This window comes from Siphateles boraxobius, unplaced genomic scaffold (genome assembly GCF_051911475.1).
Source record: "Siphateles boraxobius isolate OS27281-9 unplaced genomic scaffold, OSU_SipBor_1 53, whole genome shotgun sequence".
In the NCBI taxonomy this organism is placed as follows: Eukaryota; Metazoa; Chordata; class Actinopteri; order Cypriniformes; family Leuciscidae; genus Siphateles; species Siphateles boraxobius.
This window is the reverse complement of record NW_027509175.1, coordinates 8306694-8330020: the sequence shown is the minus strand read 5'-3', so window position 1 is coordinate 8330020 and position 23327 is coordinate 8306694. Positions and strand designations below refer to the sequence as shown.

The 23327-nt window shown below is 37.1% G+C and overlaps 2 protein-coding genes across 2 annotated transcripts; one reads left to right on the top strand and one right to left on the bottom strand.

The window, feature by feature from the left end:
* Positions 1–390: 390 nt before the first annotated feature.
* Positions 391–13279, bottom strand: abcg2b (ATP-binding cassette, sub-family G (WHITE), member 2b). The gene is made up of 16 exons (XM_077205291.1): positions 13113–13279; positions 10120–10481; positions 8715–8774; positions 8507–8624; positions 8139–8294; positions 6579–6736; positions 6263–6414; positions 5406–5489; positions 5110–5252; positions 4598–4749; positions 3431–3520; positions 2333–2457; positions 2050–2204; positions 1866–1955; positions 1610–1662; positions 391–1096 (listed from the first exon to the last, which is right to left on the bottom strand). The coding sequence occupies exons 2-16, from the start codon at positions 10305–10307 to the stop codon at positions 949–951; spliced, it is 1872 nt and encodes a 623-aa protein (XP_077061406.1). The 5' UTR covers positions 10308–10481; positions 13113–13279; the 3' UTR covers positions 391–948.
* On the top strand, positions 11576–19077 carry hapstr1b (HUWE1 associated protein modifying stress responses b). The gene is made up of 4 exons (XM_077205292.1): positions 11576–12095; positions 13268–13348; positions 17305–17580; positions 17934–19077. The coding sequence occupies exons 1-4, from the start codon at positions 11900–11902 to the stop codon at positions 18173–18175; spliced, it is 795 nt and encodes a 264-aa protein (XP_077061407.1). The 5' UTR covers positions 11576–11899; the 3' UTR covers positions 18176–19077.
* The last annotated feature ends 4250 nt before the right edge of the window (positions 19078–23327 follow it).

Here is a 23327-nt window from a genome sequence, read left to right as displayed (position 1 = left end):
GAGTATGAAAATATCCAATTGGAAAAAGCTTCGTATGACTAATGTGTGTGCGCATATGGCCATAAACTCTCAGAGAATAGTGAATTTCATTTAACAGCTACTCATTTTACTCAAGTTGATGGATAATATTCAAACTAGCTACTTACAAAAAATACAGTAGTGTGTATAATTAATATTAGGGTAGTGGAAGAGGACGTGGATGAACCATAGACGTATAAAATACAATAGTATTCTATTATGTCTATGGGAGGAACGTGCTGAATGAAAGTCACATTAGGTCATGACGCAGAACGGTGCTGCCACCTAGTGGTGAAATGACTTATTACTGTCTATGTTAGGAAAACAAGACAATCTTCACATCCATTCGCCAATGCACACTCACTCACAGGCTACACGTTTTATTTATTTTTATTGGGATAAAAACATATTGATTAACATATTGAAAAAATAAAATATAAATCGCTTTTTGGTTATACAGAACAAAATCTCTGACCATATTTTCTTTGCAGCACATGACTTCCATAAGCACAAAAAATTGAGAACTTCACGTTTTATATTTACATATCACATCTCAGTAACTATAAAGTTTTCAGTCAACAGTCCAATTGTACACATACAGTGATTTTACAAGAGAAACATTCTGTCTAATCTTTTAACAAACTGTTTTAATATTTAATTACTATTTAATTTAGGCCGGAAAGCATTTAAATAGCCTAATACACTTCAAATACAGATATGTTGCACAACATGTTGTTTTTATTTTATTTTCACATTTCATATTTAAAAAGAGGTATCAGTGTCCATCCCAGATAAGACAAAATTTAAATATAATTTACATAGACAAAAGTGTTTATAATCTACATACAACAAAAATAAAGTGTACAAAAATACGAATTTTATGAAATTACATTGTGTGCATGAGTCAGTCTGTTATGAAGAGATTGTTTATTATTTCCAGCGGTTGATCCTGCGTAACTGTATGTATGCAAATGTCATACACACCAGTATAATGCCCAGAAGAGCCACCTGGTTCTGCCAGAAGCCCCACACACTGTAGTCGATCCCCTGAGATTTCAGATACATCTCTCCTGTTAGTCTGACCATGAGAAAGAGAAGATGTAAATATCTAGGTTTGATTGTCACTATAAAAAAAATTCAATTTGAATTGCTCAATCAAACATTTAATTGAGCAATGATTTAAAGAATTCCTTGTATGCCAATATTGTGTTGTGATAGATATGAGCCACACTTAAAAAGTTTGGGGTTGGTAAGATGTTTTAGAATTGATGTTTCTTATGCTCACCAAGACTGCATAATTTGATCAAAAATACAATATTATTACTATTTAAAATCACTGGTTTCCATTTATTTTAATTAGAATTATTTTGTAACAACGTAAAAGTCTTTACTGTATCTTTTGACAATTTAATGAATAATAGCGGTTAATAAAAATATTGATTTCTTTAAAACAAATCTCACTGACCCCAAGCTTTTGAACAGTATGAGCCTGTCATGTGCAAGAGGTTGTATAACTTCCCAATTATACAACTCTGTGAACTTTCACTGAACTGTCATTACACTTTATCTTTATACACTATAAATAACTTACGTAGCGTTGCCACTGTAGAAGACCTGCCCTTTCATTTCATTTATAGTCACAGCCTACAAAAGAACAACACACAATTACAGTATAATAAGCAGTATATATACTGCACAATATATATAAGCACTGCTTATATAATCTGATAATCAGATAATGTGTGGCGATGCATTTAAAAAGCATGAGCTACACTCTGTTAATATGTGTTGTCTTGCAAAAACGCTTTTTGCATTCAAAAATGAATGTATTTACTCCTCCTCCTTACATCTAGTCCATATTTGAAGATACTGGCCCACTTGAGCCAGGACAACCAGTTGAGCATTGAGTTGAGATTAACCAGGAACCCTCCAAATACCTGCAACAAAGAAAGAGAAAGACAGATGGAATAAGAAAGAATGACAAAGAACAAGAATGTATGTGTTGTGCAAGTGTATGTTTAGATATCTGACCATCATGAAGACAAAGGGCAAGGCTATGAGGATGTTGGCCATGGCGAATGAGCTCACGCTGGCACTGATCAGGAAAGCCAAGCTGACTCCGGCCAGACTGACCAGAGACATGGTCAACGCAAAGCACAAGAAGGATGTGAATGTTGGATTCAACCCTGTTGACCAATATATATGTACACTTACTGTACAGTTACATTTAGTACACAGTATGTGCTACTCATAGTTGTAATGATGTGCCATGATTTAGCATACTAATAATGTATCATGTGACACGTGTGCTTACCCATCATATAATAAGAAATGCTGGAGAAGATGAAAATCGGTACAATGCGATTTGGTAGCAGATCCACAAACACTTTGGACAGGAAATACACAGATGTACGGTAATATCCCCCAGAGTTCTCATGCCTAAACCATGCACATAAAACACACTTATTTTTTTTGTAAAAGAAAAATGAAAGGGGTCATGACATGTTTTTTTTTTATGTTCCTTGAAGTTCACTTATAATGTTAAAGTTTTATGCACATGCACACACGCACACACACACAAAATAGATGTAAGTGTTTTGAAAATATTACCCATATAAAGCCATACTTTACAGACAAATCATTATAAAATCATTCACTTAAAAATGTATTTGCAAACTCTCCATTACACTGTGCCTCGTTAACAAAACAAAATGCTCTGAACAAACATATTGTCACGAACTGCTCCGAGACACGAAGGTTGAGGATCCAATGCAGTTTTATTGAAAGGGTAATCCACAATCGTAGTCAAAAACAGGCAAAGGTCATAAACACCAGGTAATCAGTCCAAGCAAAAACAGGGTCAAAGGGGAACAGGCAAAAACAGAGGAAACCAAGAAAACAGGACAGAAGATCGAAAACCAAGATAAAGAAAACCAGGAGAATGCTTGGAATTGCAGTGTGACACTAAACAAGACTTTGCTTGATTAAGTAAATGCTTTGTTTATAATGAGGAGGGCGTCTTAAGCTATGAAACTTGCAGGATGTTTTAATGATACAAAGTCCTTTTGTCAAAATATCAAGGCAAATTTGATTTCTCATGTCATAACTACTTTAATGAGAGGAAATTTCAATAAATACAAACATAATCTGGACACATAAATTGCAGTGTTGTTATGTTAACCAAACCTAAAACTATTATTATTAATAATTATTAATTAACTATTAAAAATAATTTTCATTAATTGAAATAAAGCTGAAATAAAATAACATATAAATATTAGATGCAATATTTGCAAAATATAATGCAAAAATGCAAACTTTAAAAATCTTAAATGAAAATCTTAATGTTGTCTTGGTAACTAACTGAAATAAAACAAACTAAAATAAAAATAAATGATAATGTCATACTCACACAAAGATTGCTCGCTCATTAATGAAGAGTTCAACTGCTGATAGATTGCCAAACACCATGTTGATGATGAGAAAGAAGAACGCTCCAATCCTGCTCACACAAACACAGATAAATTAAACTGTAATGATGGAAGGAATGATGGTTGGATGGATGGTCGGATGGATGGGTGGATGGATGGATATTTGGTTAAATGGATGGATGGATGGATGGATATTTGGTTAAATGGATGGATGGATGGGTGGGTGGATGGATGGATAGACAGACAGACAGACAGACAGACAGATTGTTGGGTGAATGTATATTTGGTTGGATGGATGGATGGATGGATATTTGGTTGGATGGATGGATATTTGTTTCGATGGGTGGATGGATGGTTGGGTGGATGGATGGGTGGATGGATGGATGAATGGATGGATATTTGGTTGGATGGATGGATATTTGTTTCGATGGGTGGATGGATGGATGGGTGGATGAATGGATGGGTGGATGAATGGATAGGTGGATGGATGAATGGGTGGATATTTGGTTGGATGGATGGATGGATGGATATTTGATTCGATGGGTGGGTGGATGGATGGATGGGGGGGGGGGGGGTGAGTGAGTGAGTGGGTGGGTGGATGGTTGGGTGGATGGATGGATTGATGGATGGATGGGGGGGGTGGATGGGTGGGTGAGTGAGTGAGTGAGTGAGTGAGTGGGTTGGTGGATGGATGGATGGTTGGGTGGATGGATGGATTGATGGATGGATGGTTAGGTGGATGGATGAATGGGTGGATGGATGGATGGATGGATGGATGGTTAGGTGGATGGATGAATGGGGGGATGGATGGGTGGGTGAGTGAGAGAGTGAGTGAGTGAGTGAGTGAGTGGGTGGGTGGATGGATGGATGGTTGGGTGGATGGATGGATGAATGGGTGGATGGATGGGGGGTTGGTTGGGTAGGTGAGTGAGTGGGTGGGTGGGTGTATGGATGGATGGTTGGGGGGATGGATGAATGGGTGGATGGATGGTGGGTGGGTGAGTGGGTGGATGGATGAATGGGTGGATGGATGGTGGGTGGATGGGTGGGTGGGTGGATGGATGGTTGGGTGGATGGATGGATGGATGGGTGGATGGATGGGTAGATGGATGGAAGGATGGATGGATGGGTGAGTGATGTGACAGTACCTGTTCTGTAAGGCTTCAGGAAGAGTTAAAGGCATCTGGTAGTAGATGAGTCCAATCAGTAGAGCACAGATGATGTTAAGTGCCATCTGAGCATATGAGGTCTGAGGATTCCTGACAACGTTCAGCATTGTCCTCCAACATACCACATTTAACTACGTACAAACACACACATTTAACCACATACACATGTTTAGGTAAGCATGCACATACACATACATGGAAAAAACATAAAACCATTGTCACATCTGTTTTGTAGTTTTATTTCAAGTTTACATTTTCATGTCTTTTATTTTGAATTTCTCATAGTTTTAGTTCCTTAGTCTAACTTTCCTTCAGTGGACTTCATGTCACAACCATCCGAAAGACAAGGTTTATGGCTCACTGTTTGTTTCACCCATAACTGACCTGATAACAGCTATGAGCTAAAGTTGAACAGTCGGTCAAGGCAATGTACGGGTTAAACATTTACTTATAAACACACGCATAAAAGACTTTTTTCTTATGAAACAAACCTGGTAGAAAAATGAGGTGACATAGGATGGTGCCGTGGTCTTGGCTTCACATGAGGAATCTGATGGTCCAGTGATACATTTCAACTCCTCTTTGACAGAAGCATAGTACTGAGACTCCCTATAAAGCTCAGCCAATGACTTCTCTGAGGAAGAGAGAGAAACTTTCAATACACTTAACTAATGTGATTGAACAATACCACAAAACATTGATTACCTTATATAAGTTGCATTTGTCTATCCCTCAGTTTCATAATCATATATGTGCTCATATTTGCCTGTCTGTATATGTGTATTACCTGTTGGCATTGAAGGAGAGGTCTCCCCATTTGTTATGTCCAGAAAGAAATCGGCAGGGTTGTTGAAAGCCTCACACTCATAACCTAATCAGCAGAGGAGACAATATTTTTACGACAAATGTATTAATGTTTGAAAATATGAATGGCAAGTATTCTTTTTGGTAACACTTTATTTTACATGTTACACGCTACATGCAGTTAGTATAGTAATAACTATAAATTATGCATAATTATATGCGAATAACCCTAAAACAAACCCTAATCCTAACCCTATAGTAAAGTATATCCTTTAATTATTATCACTCAGTAAAATGTATAATTACAATGTAACAAAGACACCTTAAAATAAAGAGTAACCTTATTTTTCTATTATAGCAAAGGCACTGTAGTGAAGATATTAACCACTAAATTAATTCTACGGAATATTGTAGTGTTTTGTATTAAGTCTATGGTTAATACACAAGCAAAAAGTCTAATAGACTAGGGCATGAATTATTTTTATTATTATAATGAAATACAAATTGTTCTTTTCAGTTTTGATTTTATAAAATTCTGGCACCTTTTTTGCTTTTTATTATTTGATGCTTCTTTGTTTCATGCACAATTTAAACTACGTAAAATACTGCACATTGTAGCAAATAATAGAACATTTCTTTTGTTGTTGATCAAACAAACAAATAAACAAACAATATTTCAATATCGTGGTACTTTGATGAGAGTATGGTACTCCAAGGTACTTTAAAGAATTACTTTTTTGCTAATGTTCAAAAACCGTGGATTGCTGGATTGGTCTGATATAAAATTTTCATTTAATTCATATTTATGTGACCAGCATATCAAATGTGTGGGTATTTTACCCAGACTCTGGAAGTAGTCCATGGCTTTGCCGGCGGGGCCAGCATAAACGGTTTCTCCTTTATGGAGAAGTGTCAGGTGATCAAAGAGCCTGAAGATTGAGTAACGTGGCTGGTGGATCGAGAAAATTATAGTTCTACCGCCCCGTGACAACCTGAATGACCAGAAGAGAGAAAGAGGGGAGTTGCAGAGATAAGATCAAATGACATGAACCTAAAGATTTCGAGATCATCTGGTTTCAAAACAAGAAGAGGTTAAGTTAGAAGTACATAATAAGCCAGGCGATGAAGTGTTGTTAAATAAGGCACAAGTCTGTACCTGTGCAAGAGAGAAATGATGCTGTTAGCTGTATTGGAGTCGAGGCCTGTGGTCGGCTCATCCAGGAACAGAAGACTAGGAGATGTAATGAGCTCCATACCAATGCTACAGCGCTTTCTTTCTCCTCCCGATACACCTCTTATAAACTCTGTACCAATCTGGAAGAAGGATATTATCCATTTAATATATTTAAATAACATTTAACATATTTAAAGGTGCTCTAAGCGATGTCGGGTGACGACACTTCTTGTTGACGTTTAAAGTATTGTCAAACAAAACGGAGGCTAGCTGGACTCTCCCTCCTCCTCATCCGCGCACTAACCCCCCCAGACCCTGGAAATTGGCTGGAACAGTTTGTTATGTTTCGTGGTGCGGGTTAGCCCATTTTGTTTTTGTTGCCGTTTGTGGAGCCTGGGGTGTCTGCAGAGACCGCGTTTTTTTACAGTGTGTTCAGTGGACAGGCAGCTAGCGGATAGTGAGGAGATGTTTGCTGTATGCGACAAAAAATGTTTTGGCCTAAAAAATGCGTGACATCACTTAGAGCACCTTTAATTGCTGCCTTTTCCTGTAGCTGAAAAAATAATTGATACTCTGGTTTTCTCGAGAATTGATTATTGCAATGCCTTGTTAGCAGGAGCATCAAAATCTATTTTGAACAAACTTCAGTGGGTGAAACATTCTGCTGCACGTATTTTGACTAGGACAAGACAAAGAGATCATATAAAACCGATCTTAGGGACTTATTCTTATGTTGACCTACAAGGCATTAAAGGGACTCGCTCCTCAATCTCTTTCCGCGCTTCTAATACCCTACATTCTGACACGTAATCTTCGCTCGGCCGATGCTGGTCGTTTCGTTGTTCCGGTAACGAACCTAAAAACAATGGGTGATAGGGCGTTCTCTTCAGTAGCCCCAAAGCTATGGAACTCTTTGCCTTCCGAAATAAGAAATGCATCATCTTTGAAAATGTTTAAATCATCTCTTAAAACTTATTTTTTTAAGGAAGCATTGTGTGATAGGTGATTTCAGTGGTTGTTTATGTGATGTATAACATGGGCTTACTATATGTCTTGATACTTATTTTTTACATTGTTTTTAGGGTTGTAAACTTGTCTGAAATACTTTGCTTTGTATTATGTTTATCATGCTTTTTTACTCTCTTTTTTTATCTCACTTATGTAAAGCGCTCTGAGAATTGACTTTTAAAAGCGCTATACAAAATAAAGTTATTATTATAAAGTTATTAATTTTTTTAACACCATTTGAAGCATGAACCTAAACTGACCTTGCGATGAAAAGATCTTTCTATGGGTACGTTTACACGACAACGACGTACTAAAAATGGAAACGTATAATAAATATATTAGTATATAAAAACTAATAAAAGATCATTCCCAGTGAATTAATAATTTTTCTATATATATTTTTATCTTTCTAGCAAGACTTTTTCCCACTTTGCAATCTCAGGACAGTTACATTTTTGAGTGTATGCCTCATAAAACCTAAATGTAAATGAATAGATCTGGACATAAAAAGTGGCATTCGCATTTGTGACCAACCTTGGTGTCTGCACAGTCCTCCAATCCAAGCTCCTGAATGATGCTCTCCACTTTTTTTTCCTTATCAGCAGTGGAATACTGTTTCCTTGGCAACCGCAGATTTCCAGAGAATAAAAGATTCTCCCGCACAGTCAGAGTTCCCATCAGGATATCATCCTACAGAAGAGGAGAGACAGACAGACAGACATATAGCAAAGAAGATGCTGGAAATTAAACCGATTAAATGCATGCAAAAGATTCCAGAATATGAGACAAAAATCACATAATAATCTTCCCTGCATTAACATTTACATGTGTCACACAACAGAGCATATTACTCCTTTATCCTCATGAGAGGACATACTAACTGTAAAGTTCTGCATTCTCACCTGTACGACATAAGCAGACATGAGACGGAGGTCAGAGGTCACGACCTTGTTGTCAACAAGAACTTGACCTGAACGCAAACCACGAGGATCCTTTCTGCCAGCGATCACATCTAACAACCTTCACACAAAAAATAAAGGTTAGAAATTGTGTGTAGTTGCCAGCTTGTTGTCAGTTGTAACTAGTCTGATGATTCTGTGAGCATCTTACGATGTTTTGCCGCTTCCTGTTGCTCCCATGATTGCATTCAGTCCCGTTTTCATGATTCCACTAAAACAGGAAATAGCAAAACAATCTTGTATGTGTACTGTAAATATGTTAATCAAATAACCTAAAAAATGTTTTTAATATGCTTGAATCATTAGGTTTCACCAATGAAAGTAATTTGTAAGAGTAAAATTTGCTTTAGATTTTTTATATACACTAGCGTTCTAAGTTGAAAGAAATTAATATTTTTATTCAGTAAGGATGCATTAAATTGATCAAAATAGACAGCAAAACACTTTTTTATTTAAAAAAAAATGCTATTCTTTTGAACTTTCTATTCATCAATAAAAAAAATGAACACAATAATATCAATATCAAGCAGCACAACTGTTTTCAACATTAATAATAATAAGGAATGTTTATTGAGCAGCAAATCAGCATATTAGAATGATTTCTGAAGGATCATGTGACACTGAAGACTGGGGTAATGATTGTGAAAATTCAGCTTTGCCGTCACAGGAATAAATTACATTATAAAATATATTAAATTAGAAAAAAGTTATTTTGGGGTTTTTTTCACTGTATTTTTGATTAAATACATGCTGCCTTAGTGAGCATAAGAGACTTTCAAACATTAAAAGAAATTACCAATTTCAAACTTTTGAACAGTAGTGTATAATTTTTCACATTAAATAATGTTTTTGACTTTACAAAGTCACTTTTCAATTTAACAGTTAATTTAAATGTTAACGCGAGAGGCACATTTGTGGTTATCTTATTTCATTATGTAACAACAGAGCAATCTATATATCTAGTATTGACGATATATTATCATTAAAAATATGTGGCATTTTTATGGCAATTAATATAAAGTATTATTTAACATTTTTATTATAAAAATAAATTATACAAAAACGATTAAAGAATTGGTTATATTTCTTGTGTTGTGACAGAAAACAACCATCACAGTTCCTCAACCAAAGCAAGCAACTGATTGCTGCATATAACACAAAAAATTAAACATGAACACACTAGCACACAAAAACTATGAAGAATTACAATTTCAGGACTTCTTTTTCATTCTAATCTCTAAACATCTGAACTCTGGACAAACTTTAGATGATATTTTCAATAGCATTAGGTCAAGAACAATTTATTTTGCAGATATAAAAACATTTACAAAGAAAGACACTGATGTGCACATATGCATATAAAATGTATTTTGGAACGCACAGATTAAAGATAACTGTTATCTGTATCAAAAATGATCTGCAATATGTTTGACGGCACAGCAGTATGTTTTGATGAATATGGTCTATGCGAGATGTAAATCTTATGAAGCATGTAAACGTCTAGTGAATAAGACTGCTTCTACAGCATTTAGAGACTCACACACACAGACACTAACCTGACATTTTTTAGGATGTCTCTCTCGGGTCCTCTCTTGCGGCACAGTCCACGGCTTTCTCTAATGCAGTACTGAATATTCTGGTATGTCAGAGTTGGACCTGGCACTTTTACAGACACCCTTGAGCCATCAGTCTCCCAAGCAGGCGACATTTTTATCTCACACACTTCCATGGAGCTGGAGAGCATGAGAAAGAGGAGAGAAAAAGTGACAAGCTTCCAGGTGGAATAAGTATTCAAGAGTCTACAGACAGCCCACCCTTTCAGGACTTTCCTCCAGACATTAACCTGGGGTCACTGCGCGTCTCCTGTCAAAGTCCTCACATGCCCAGTTTCTGTGTTAAACCTCCTGCTATGTAACACCTGCACTTAGGAAACAACATAAAAGTTGATAAGAAGATCATCTGTGCACATATGAAGATGAATTATGATGTGCCATTTAAGTTACTGGATGTGACATTCCATATATTATGCAACTGCTCTTGCACTTGCAAGCATGTTAAATCACTCTGCCCTTCCCCTTTATGCTATCTTGTTTTATCTTACTTTTATTTTGGGGTCAAGGTGACTTTCTTCGAAGAGTATTAAAATATGAACGTCATTCCTTAAGGATGTTACCAAACAATCTTTAACATCAGAATGTGTTAAATGTATATACATTAAATATTACCTATAATAAGAGGGAAAATGTCACTAATTTTAATGTTATTGGTTTTGTGGCAACATACAAATTTGACTGTCTACATGCTTGTACTTTTTGTGAAGTTTAATCGAAAACCTACTAAAATTTCCTTTTTTTAAACATTATTGGGGCTATAAGATTTAAGTAAAATTCAATATAGCTTGTTGAGTTTCATTTAACCTTATTGGCTATTGTATTGTGTGTGACGCGAGTTTCTAAGGCCTCTAAATTATCAACATGATCAAAACTTTGCTTAAATACCTGTTATACACAACAAATTTATTTTTGTATTTTGTCTAGATGCGAAATAAACTGTTTCATTTAAAGAAATATGTTTATTCTTTGATATGCATTTTCTAAAAGAGAATGATCTACTCAACACATTGTGTAGTGTATGCATATAAAAAGAGAGGTGTTTTAAAACATGCTAACGTGAAAATGTTTTTTCTTCCAATTCGTTTCTTACTTACATGTCTTGTGATAACAGTCAATGATGGGTTTGAGCACGAAAGATGCATTCGTGTACTTGTATAATGACGCCCTCTGTAGGCCAAAGAAGGTAATCACAACAGGCTATATATATGCAAAAACCCCTCTCTTTGTTTAACAGTCGCCTACTGTCATGAACAGAAGAGAAACAGGAAAATACTTTGGAAAGCATGAATAGCGACTCATTATGGGCTTGCGCAATCTTGCGTTCCTTTTCAGTGTACTTGAGTTGAGGCTCAAGTGTTTGGTGTGGCACATAAACATGGGCGGTGCATTCATTCATGTCACTCCGTGGCAGATGACAGACAGTATGTGCATCTAATAAACAGTTTAGCCGTTGAGGCCAAACGACGCCCTGCTCGCCTGTAGCCAATGAGCGTCGATCCCAACTCAAGAGGGCGGGGTTTGAGTCTCGGCAACGTTAAGTTGTTTTCATCGACTGTGTGGCGGAGAAGTGCAAGCACCGTTCGCTATGCAGACGTAAACTAACAGCTGTCGATGAGGCCGCCACCGACGACAAACGACTACGTCCGGGTTTAATCGCCGCGGAGAGTTGTTTAAGCGAACGTTAGAGCATTACAGCAGTGGTTTAAGTGTTTTTTTCGTGGCCATGGAGGAGAAGAAGGAGGAGGGGGAAGCTGAGATCCAGGAACACGGACCCGAGCACTGGTTCTCCAAATGGGAGCGGCAGTGCCTAGCCGAGGCCGAGCGGGAGGAACCGAGCGAGGAGGAGACCGAGCAGAGCCAACAAAAACTTTGGCATCTCTTCCAGAACTCAGCCACTGCTGTCGCGCAACTGTATAAAGGTGCGATATGTATAATAAAAACTCACCGAGAGCTAGCCGGCTAACTCTGACACTGGCAAACAAAGGAGACTAACTTAACTCACAAGCTCAGTGGATAGCATCCAAATGAAATCTAACCAGATCTAATTAAGTCGTCGATGGGTTACTTTATAATAAAATACACACATTTAGTGCCTAATATTATTTCGCATTTTGTTTGGCTGGTTTGAAGGCCGGTGGCGTTTACAGATTAGCATTGATGCTAAGTGGCAGACGAGCAACGTAAACTGACACACAAATCAGTTTCTGTAAGGAAACGTCATCTGTTATCCGTCTTTATTTATTATTTAAACTAGATACAGTACATTTAAACGTGTTTTGTGATTTTTAAAAAATATATTTAAAGCTTCACCCAGCTGGTTGTCTATCAGAGAAACAAAATGGCGAAGTGCAGGGAGGAGTTCATCTGATGAAAATAACGATTTGTGATCGAAATCTCATCTGTTATGAACTCAAACGTCATATATGTAGACGAAAAGATCTAGGAATACAGACTGTGATGAACGGATAAAAACGTGTAAAAAAATTTGAACAACAATAATAGTATGCGAAACAAAATGGCGAAGGCAGGATTAGCAGGCTAAGTTCAAAGATTGTGAGTTATTGTTTCAGGGCTGTGTTGTTTTTGTTGATATCTGTTATTAAATCAACGAAACACTATAAAACTGGTTTAAATATACAGCACACCATGTTTTAATACACAAAGTTCTGATTTGAACAACACGGTACAATAAGATAAACTAAAGCTAGACAACAAAATGGCGTAGATTCCACTTGCTACATATCAAATTTAGACGTCGTCTTAATTAATGGCTGTCTCTTCAAAACATAGAGAGCTGCTTATGTAGACCACACTTCTGGTCATCATACACGCTTTTAAATTAGTCCAAGCGCGCTTATTGTGCCCAAAAGTGCTGTTTAAGTAGGCAGCTCACTCTGATGACATAGCCAGTACGAGAGACTGTAAAGGTAACTTACTAAATGTGAACCCCTGATGGTGGTGTAGTTGTCTTGGTGTTTTCATGGTTAAAAAAAAAAAAAAAACGTGGGTAAAGGTGTATTATATGGATGGGAAATGATGTATCTCCACTTGCAACGTAAACATTTCCTGTCCTGTCTGATCACTCCCTCAGATAGAGTATGTCAACAACAGGGGCTTTCCTTGTGGGTTCCCTTTCAAAATGCTGCAACTGCCGTCACTAACCTATACAAAGGTAAGTTGAGAAACCTTTTATGAACAGTTTTGCATTTTACACGACTATAGCCTAATGTATACTTCAGTTTTTATGCATATGCCAGAGTGTGCGTACAGTTTGTGTGACACATTGTCATTAGCATAGTATGTGCTCACTGTACACATGTAGGTAGGCATACTGAACACATGTACAGACAGATTTTCCTTTATGTGTGTACTCTGTACACTCAGCTCGCAATGCACCTTGAATTTTTTGCATTAATTAAATTGGTCCAGTGTAGCGTTGCCACCTTGTGGACATTTCATTTTTTAGTCAAAAAGAAACTGAGGAGATGGAACAACAAACTACTGGAGAATGCATCAAGAAGTGTTTGTTTGTGGGGATTAAAGTCAGCATAAAATGGAAATTGTGATAGTCTTTTCTTCTCTGCTGTGAATGTATCTTAGTGTAAAATGGCTTCTCGAACATGAATGTTTGCTATTGCTGTGATGTCATGTGAGTGTCAGGTTGTCCCGTCATCACAGAAGAGATGTCGCTGCAAATGGGAGGGGAAGTTACTTTCATTAAAGATTACAATGGCACATGAATAATGTGTGCACAGAAAAATTATTTATTATAAACACTGCAATATTCCATCTAAAACAAGAATTGTCTATTTAGATTTTTTTGGTGACTTTAAAGGATACCTGCAACTGTAGTTTAAAAGAGTACAAAGACATTTTTTGGTCCTACCTTCTAGAGAGAAATGGCACAGACACTGGACAAGGATGAAGTGCACTACGTTTTCACATTCAAAATGAGGTATACTATGGGCTTTTGTATGTGAACTACAGTTGATTGGAATTTACTGCATTAGAATTGTTTTGTTTCAACAAATCCCTGTTTTTGATTGAATCTGTTGAATGACTACATAAATGTTCTTTAGAAGAAAAAAAACATTACTGGTGTGCATCTTGACAAAAAAAAAATGGCACTGACATATTTTAAGATATGTCAGTGCAAGTTGCTTTCAGTTAAGACAGCTCAAGAATCTATTTTATTCTGGGACTTTAGGCTTAAGTCTTGTCTGTGAAACCGGGGCTAGATTATCTACATAAAATCTATACATGTTAGTCTTTCGCTTAAGAAAAGAATTCTTTCCAAAGAAAAACTATTGCAGAAACCAATAGCATTTAAGTCCAGGGTGTAAGGAGGAATGTCATTGGTTGGCATTCTGAACAAAGTGTCCCCTTGACTGAGTCAGTGTGTTGAGTAATTTATAAAAAGAAAAACAAAATCGCTCAAGTTACACTTGTTTCAGTAGGTGGCAAAAAGCATCTTGTTTTATGTTATAAATGATTTGGAATGACACTGAACAGACGAAGCACTTATTGCATGAATGAGCTGCTGACTAAATGAACAAGATGTTGTTTGCTCAGTTTATGTACGTAAATCTCGTTTACAATAAAGATAGAAAGGGGATGAAAGGGTTTGGCTGTGAATCACTTCTCTAATAAATTGGTTAAGTTAGAAATTCAATGCCTCATTCATAGCACAAATAAGATGCTTTTTGCAATGTGCTTTTTACAGTCATTAGCCCTATTCAAACTAATTATTTGTCATGTGGACGCAAGGTATTTTCAACTGTTACAGGGGCTAGTCTGATTTTATTGCCATCCGAATGCAGAAGTTCAGTTTTTCCTCCCACCACCCGTGTAAAAATCCCTGGTTGAATTACCTACTGTTTTTTGACAAACAACAAGATCGTGTGGTAATTTAATTGCCGTTTGAATCCAAATCTCTGAGTTTATAAGAAGAAATCAATAAAAAATGAACTGTTTAATTCCTTTCCGACCACTGCCGAGCACCGTACGATAACTGTTGTGCTTTGGATGCATTTTAAAGATCTAGCCTACACTTTTATTACTGAAATGCTGGAAGAACAATATTATTTCATATCACCGTTTAAAGGAGAAGGAGAAGAAAAGCACGTAAACATTTGAAATGGGCTATTATAATGGCAGCAATTATATATTAAAAATATAAACCTGGCAGCTTTGTTTACCTCATGTAATACCTCAGGCTGTATTAAGTTATTTCTGCCAATTTCCACATTTTTAAAATGACCCATTTTGAGAAAATACAAGACAAAACCAGTTTAACTATATATTTTTAAACAGGATGTTAAATAATAAATAGGATATTATTTACCTATTATTAAAGTAAATATGAATTTATTAATCCGAGCATGACATTTAATTTACAGCAGACAATCATGTGACTGACTACGTGAACAGCGGATTCCTGGGTTCGTAGAATCACAAAACTTGCTTCTCCACAGTGAATAAATGCAAATTTATTTTTACAGACATCCACATGAGAAACAATTAACCAATTAACTCCTGTCTGCCAATTATTTACAGCGATAAATAATTCTGTATTATACATTTTTTAAGGCCAGACAAGTAATTTGTTGTGGTAAATTTGTAAAGAAAGACTACACACCTGCGCACATATTCAAACGCGCACACCTATAGACTGAACGCGCTATACGCATGTACACGCTGTCATCGTTTTCACAGGTTTGCGTTTTTGAAGTTTGCGCATAGATACCCTTTTTTTTTATGTCAAGGCTTGCACCGTTCTCAAGCCACCAGGCACTGTTTTTTGCAAATGAGCAGACCAGATCGCATTAAGCGTTTTCTGTTTGGTGTCGTGTCTAAGTTAATAACTAATGATCTTTGCAACGGAAGTGAATCAATCAAAACTTACTTTACAATAACTTTATTCTATAGCTGCTGTAAAGCCAAACAATCTCTGTTACTTTAATTTCCTAGCATCACTGTAAAGCTGCTTTGAAACAATCTATATTTTAAAAGCGCTATATAAATTAATGTGACTTGACATTAAAAAATTACCTGTTGAACAGTGTTTAGTTGGTTGTTCATATGTTTGAGACTAGATACAATATGGCTGAAAGCAGTTATTAAAATCATATTGGTTTCCTCTTCCTAGAATCTGTCTGATTGTAACAGTGGCAATGTGATTCACAGCCTAAAGTAGTTGTGTATCATGAGTACGGTATTGTGTGCTGGTAAAACTTGAGTCATCATTCAGAAGTCAGTCTTTAGTTGGGGTAATGAGAGATGATGAGGTGGGCAGGATTTGAGTCACGTCATTAGGAGCTGTCAGGAACGGGGAGGTGTTTGTGTTCAATTTACTGGAGATCAGATCACATATCCACTAATAGCAAGTTGGCTATTGTGAGAAGTTTTTCAAAGCATATAGGATGTGGTCAGTTCAAGTTTGATCGCCGCCTTTACATGTTCTTTTTTCATCTATTAGACAAAGTTCAGTGTGCAATTTCACATTGTGAATTTTGACAGAACCAGAAATTGTTCAGTCCAAATGTATTTTCTAAAACCTCCCATTTTTCCTATAAACTCTTTGGTGAGATTTTTATCATCCCTTGAATCATTTCATGCGCCTCATCTCAAGGTTTTGTAAGCGTATAATTCATTTCAGTCTGGTTCCTGCCTGGCAATGGAAACCCTGTCTATTGAAACAAATCTTCATGCCTGCCAGTTTTGGTTGAGGCAGTTTATTTGTTGCCTATTATGGATTGAAAATAATAGATTGAAAAACAGTGGCTGCCGTTCTTGAGGAGAGATGCTGCTGCTCTTCTGGCAGAAAAAAAAAATTGTTATGCAATTGCTTTGGAAGTTGATGTAATATTTACATAATAATTACATTATTAAAAGCTACTTATTTTAATCATTACCAATAATTCTCCTGCTGTTTAGTTTTTCCTTCACATCAAATACTTACTCTCTGCTTGATGCCGAAATAAAACATTTTAAGAAGAGCTTTTGATAACAGATTGTTAAATGAGACTAACATCATTGGGCATAAATCACCACGAGACATTGATGCAGCTGGGCTGATTCCTCACATACATACAGAAATGCTCATGCTTTTTTTTTGCCATCTTCCAGAGAGTGTTGATGCCCATCAGCGGAGTTATGAGCTGGGTATTCAGATCGGTCATCAGAGACGAAACAAAGATGTCCTGGCGTGGGTAAAGAAAAGGAGGCGGACTATTCGGCGTGAGGATCTTATCAGCTTTCTCTGTGGTAAAGCCCCACCGCCACGTAGCTCCAGGGCTCCACCAAGACTTGCAATGGTGTCACCAAGCCGACCCACGTCCTCAGAGACGAGTTCATCTGTAGAAACAGACCTGCAGCCTTTCAGGGAGGCCATTGCTTTGCATGGTGAGTGTGCCTGACGACAGTGCTTGCATTATCTATCTACACATGTAATGCAAGTTATTTTCAGTCAAAAAAAAAGACAAAAAACCTTTTGCATTGTACAGTACAGAAATGTGCCTTATGACATTCTTTGAAGCGTATAATATAAAGTGCTCCCTTGCTTTGGGCAGTTTAAGTTGTACACTTCCACTCCAGCTTGCTCCATGGCCACTGGGATCGTTAACATCATTTTTTTTTCTCTCAGAAGTAGTACTGCAAAATGTCACTGAAGGTTTTGCCCTTTTTTTTGTCTTGATGGAAAAAGTATATTTCATGCAATTATATTTAATATGTTTTCCTTCCTGTGTGTGTTACAGGTCTGAGCGGAGCCATGGCGAGTATCAGTATGCGCTCTGGAGCCCCGGGTTCACCTACACACCTGAGTGCTAGCTCCGCCCCCAGCCGCCGCAGGAACGGCCTCCATGACGTGGACCTCAACACTTTCATTGCTGAAGAGATGGCGCTCCACCTCGACAACGGAACTCGGAAACGAAGCTCCGCCCAGTGCAATGATGTCATAACAGACTCGCCCACTCACAAACGCAATAGGATGATCTGAGCTCTTAAAAAAAAGAAGAAAACAACAGCGAAAAAAAAGCCACTCCTCAGTCATCCTCCCATCTTTATTCAGACCAGGAAATAAAAGCAGCGAATAACAGTGCTCACCACAGCCTAGCACATTCTCTAATTGGTCTACAGAGCCCAGTTGAGGTCATCGACGGGGGACGGTGTTCAGTGCAGAGGCTTAAGTGCCCTTTTATAGGATCCTGTCGACAAACACACAACTCTCATTCACTATATTGCTGTGTGAGTCGATTGTGTGCGTGTACGGCTGTGTTACGGCTGAACTGAGAGGTTATCGAACGCAGGAACAAGAACAACATTTTTGTGTGCATGTTCGCAACATAATGAGCAATGTCTGTATGACTGTGTATACAAGTACTTGATGTGTGTGAGTGAACGACTGATGGGTTTTGTGTTGGAGTGTTTGTGTGTGGTACCTGCCTCTTCCTCCAGCACCTGTCACTGCCCCAGCTTTCAGTTACCGCGCTGCGGCTTTTGAAAAGCAACAAATGTTTTATTTTAATATGATTGACAATGTTATTCATGATTTTTTTTTGCCTTCTCTTAATTCTGCTCTAGCAGGAGGCACAAGTGCTGTGATAGCCATACTTCCGCTGTCATGCACATCTCTCAATCACTTATTTTTCTTCAATAATTTTCCCTAATTCTTCCTGAGCATCCATCTTTTTTTCATTCATCCTCTTTCGTCACTCTTCCCCAGCACCTTTGTCTCCAGTGTAACATTATGTAATGTAAATACCTGTAGGTGCTGCTGACATAGACTTGTGGTACATATTGTAAAAAAAAATAAAAATAAAATAAAAAGCTGTGCAGAGACCATTGAATTGTTAATGTACAATAATGATTCTTGCATTAAAGAAATCAAGCTTTTAACTACCTCTTTTTCTGCTGCCTTTGTCATCTGAGTCATTGCATATTCACTTTTGCGAGCACATAAGATTTTAATCCTTAAACTGGATTAATGTTAATATAAGAAATGCACATTCTTTTGTGTACAATCAAAAGTACAATCTGTTACTGTTCCTTTCACAATCTGTGAACAACAGATGTCAATAACAATGCTTTCAAAATGATTGCCTGTGCCCATGTGTTCAGCTGTGTTTGAACACTGAACGAATGTGCTTTGGAGATGCCACAGCTATGCTAGTTACAATCCAACAGGTTTTTTTTTTTACACTGATTCGTCATGTGTAACATTAAGGGCAGCTAATATGGTTGTGGAGAACAGTATAAAGCTATAAATTGTGTGCAAAGGAGGAATCAAATGTCAAAACGCTGACAATTCCCTTGAGCTTCAGCTTCTCTCTCTTTTTGTGTGTGTTTGGCAGGCGACAGCATGTCAAGTGGTGTCAGCAGTGCTATATATATTCCTTCCAAAACTTTTTTTAAACCATGTTTTTTTAAATCATTTCTGTAGTTACATACTGTATGTAGTTTTTGCAAATGCATCTAATATTACTTTAATAAAAAAACATGTCAGAACAGCAGGATCATTAAAATTGTAACAACTTATGTCTAGGGTGACCTATCTAAGATGATGTACCGCATCCGGCCCTAATTGTCATGAAAATTATACTAAAGCAACATCTTAAGTAGTTCTTGTCTGATAAAACAAAAACTGTCTGTGGAGGTTGTCCTGCAGCCAGCTCCCTTCGGATTCTCATTGGCTGCAGCACGTTTCTTTTTTTGAAGTTCTACAAAGGCGTGAATTTAGATATGCATCGATAAGCTAATGTTCATTCAAAATATAAATGGCTATAGTCTGAAATGTACTATTTCGTGTCAGTCAGATCAGATGCGACCTTATTCAGAGCAGCGCCATGACAGGTATGAAAGCGAGCCTGTGAGGGATAGACTTGTGTTTTCAATGGCATCCGCTGTATAAAGCTCTTAGATTACTAAGCTACATTTTCCCACAGTTTATATTGTCTAGAGTTTTTTGTCTACTGAAATTTATTAAGATATTTTGCGGTGTTTTGTCAGCAGAACAATTCAAAAACTCATTAAATATAACTGTACAGCACACTGAAGAGATGTCTATCCTACACAGCCTCAAAAAAATAAAAGATGGCGCTGCTGTGAATAAGGTCTATTGACAAATGCGACCTGAAAATTTGCTATGAGTGTAAAACCCCTGCAAGTATGACTTCAGAAGAATTTTATTGTGATTTTGCGACTTGAAATCTTCAGCGACCATTCGATGTCAAGGAGGGTGAAACGACGAGTTTTTAATTTTAGGGGAGTATCCCCTTAAGATTTTCTTATGGTCACAAAACAGCTTTCTTTTCTGTTTTTTTGAACCCGTTTTACCGCTTCCTCCCTCGTCATCATTTTGGTACATTTATCCCTCCCTCTTTCTCACGCGGAACCTGTTGTTTCATTGATAAAAATATGCGTTCACGCTTCGTTCGCGTGCGCGCGCTTTATGAGTGTTATGAACCGCTATTTCTATGGTAACAGTCCGCCGCTCTCAGTACAATGTCATCGGCTCCGCATTCCTTTACGCTGCTGTCCTTCGCTCCGAATCATCTTCGTTTCTCTGTAAAGAGGACCGTGAGCCCATCACCATAGCAACACGCTACATATCTAGAAGTAATATTTATCCTTCATAGCGATGAGAAACTGAGGCTTTTTTTATTTTTTGATGCGTAATGTTGATCAGTCACCACTAGGGGGCATCAGTTAACAACACAAAGAAGCGTGACGACGAGAGCATGACAAATCCAATCCGTCAAAAACACAAATTGCTCTTGCAGATCGCGTCTTGTCGACATAGATTGTGTGTAAATGAGGTAACCGCCTCTTTTCAAAGTAGTTTTGGCAAAAAAACAAAACAAAAAAAAGGGTGAATGCAAGGTGGTTTTCTGTCTCTTTGAAGAGAAATAAGAGGGAGGGGGATAGATACATTTCTGTAAAGAAGATGAGCTCACTGGTGCTGTGCTGAATGATGAGAAAAATCACAAACAAAGCTTTATGAGTGGGTAGAGGAAGGGAAAGAGAGAGAGAGAGAGAGAGAGAGAGAGAGAGAGAGAGAGAGAGAGAGAGAGAGAGAGAGAAGTAGAAAATAATTGTGTATTGTAGAAGCCTGTCAATAATACACATCAAAAGCTTAATAATGCACACCAAAAAATGAAAATTGTGTCATCATCTACTCATCCTCATGCCATTCTAAACCTGTATCATTTTCTTCTGTTGAACACAAAAGGAGATGTTAGGCAGAATGTAATGAAAAGAACAGCTAAATGTTTTATTTTTTTTAACAATGGAAGTGAATGGGGACTGAGGCTGTCAAGCCCAGTATTTAAATCAGATTTTAGAGCTGTCATGTAGATTTTATGCAAAATCTAATTAGATTCTGTTCATGACACTAATTTATCATTTGAAAATATCACACAAGTTACATGAACTTCTTTCATTGTGCATTTTTGTAAAATTTGGAGCATGACATGCAGCTCCAGTCCCCATTCACATTCATTGTATACAAAAGATAAAACCATTTTGGTAACACATTATTTTAATCTTTTCTTTTATACATTTAAGTACTGATTAATATAATTAACTACACATATTTGGGAATGGGGTTTTGTTTAGGGTAACTTGGTGTAATGACCAAATTCTTATTTCACGATAACACGATAAATATATATCACTATATAGTAATTGTGTGTTATTTTATCTCATTTCTGTTATTAAAAGTAATAAAAAATATGTCCTTGTTACAGTGTAATTATACATTTATGCACTGAGTAATATTAATTAACTTTGTGTACTTTTTGCTTTTATCCATAATTTATAGTTATTAGTATAGTAACTATGTAACAAGTTAACAAAGAAATAAAGTGTTAGCATTTATTCTTGTTAACAATAAGTCAAAAGCAGTAAGTTATTTTCTCTTTTGTTTGATTCAATGACAAATGTGATTTTATTGGCAGAGCAGCAGGTTTATTATGCTGTCACTTTAAGACCAAGCGCACGGATCCATTATATTGATACACATCCCGTTTACACCCAGCTGTTTACTTTAACTTGAGACATAACCGGCTGTGTCTCATTACCGGCTGTGTCTCATAACCGGCTGTGTTTACATGAATACTCCACACGACGGGCATTTTGACATAATTGCATGTGTATTCGACCCTGAATTTGTGATCGCTTGCTGAGAGACGTGGCTTTCAGCTGTGTGTCAGTCAGCGCATGAACCGCATTGAGTTCCTTTTCAGGATATATTGCACTTATAACATTATTCACGTCTCACTTTAAATTCTCATTTATGCATTTCGTCACTCTGAAGTGTCAGTTTTGTTACCAAAACGTCATTGTTGTATACATGAATGGCCAGAGCGCATTAAAAGTTTCCTTTTTCAGTTGAAAACGGTGTTGTGTAAGCGGCCCCTAAGTTAATAACTAAGGATTTTTACAACGGAAATTAATTAATTGAAAAACTTACTTAAGCTAGACAATGGCTTTCTTCTAGAGTTGCTGTACAGACAAAACAATCTTTGTTGCATTTATTTCCTATTATCACTGCTTTGAAACAAACTGTATTGTAAAAAGGGCTATATAAATGAAGGTGACTTGACTTGTCATATATTTGTCTCGATGGCTTTTGTACCTGGTCTTGTCTCTGTCTCAGACTAATGCTTTCTGTACACCTAAAGACTTTGAAAAGATTTAGAAAAGACTTTATAAGATTATCAGCTCACATCTAAAGACTTGGGTTCCCAGTTTTTAGTCTCAGACTAAAGACTTGCGATAATATCAAACAGGTTTGATATGAAAGACTAGAGAAAGACTGGCATAAATCGGGTCGCCGACTGCAGATTATCACCTCACATTTAACGATCGAGACGACGGGAGCGCGCCGAGACTCCAGTAAGATTCCTAAAGACTGCCGGTCTTTAGTCTGGGACTGTGAAAATCCTTTGGTGTACGCCCGGCATAAGAGGACTCTTGATTTTATCTCATGACCGGTCAAGACCACAACTGCGAGGATATAACTAAATTGCTGGTGCATTGTCTGATATATTTGTTAACCTCATTAATGTCATTTGATGTCAAACTTACTGCTTAGAATACAATCAATAAATTATTTCTAATATGATTTATTTTGTTACTGTTGTGTTGGG

What these genes read in the sequence shown, in the direction of transcription:
- hapstr1b (XM_077205292.1), top strand. Translation starts at nt 11,900, where the DNA reads ATGGAGGAGAAGAAGGAGGAGGGGGAAGCTGAGATCCAGGAACACGGA. An exon ending in TGTCGCGCAACTGTATAAAG is followed by an intron (nt 12,096 to 13,267) that starts GTGCGATATGTA and finishes TCACTCCCTCAG; the next exon opens with ATAGAGTATGTCAACAACAG. An exon ending in GGAGGCCATTGCTTTGCATG is followed by an intron (nt 17,581 to 17,933) that starts GTGAGTGTGCCT and finishes TGTGTGTTACAG; the next exon opens with GTCTGAGCGGAGCCATGGCG.
- abcg2b (XM_077205291.1), bottom strand. Translation starts at nt 10,307, where the DNA reads ATGCTCTCCAGCTCCATGGAAGTGTGTGAGATAAAAATGTCGCCTGCT. An exon ending in GACATCCTAAAAAATGTCAG is followed by an intron (nt 8,775 to 10,119) that starts GTTAGTGTCTGT and finishes TTCCTGTTTTAG; the next exon opens with TGGAATCATGAAAACGGGAC. An exon ending in TCACCTCATTTTTCTACCAG is followed by an intron (nt 4,750 to 5,109) that starts GTTTGTTTCATA and finishes GTTTGTACGTAG; the next exon opens with TTAAATGTGGTATGTTGGAG.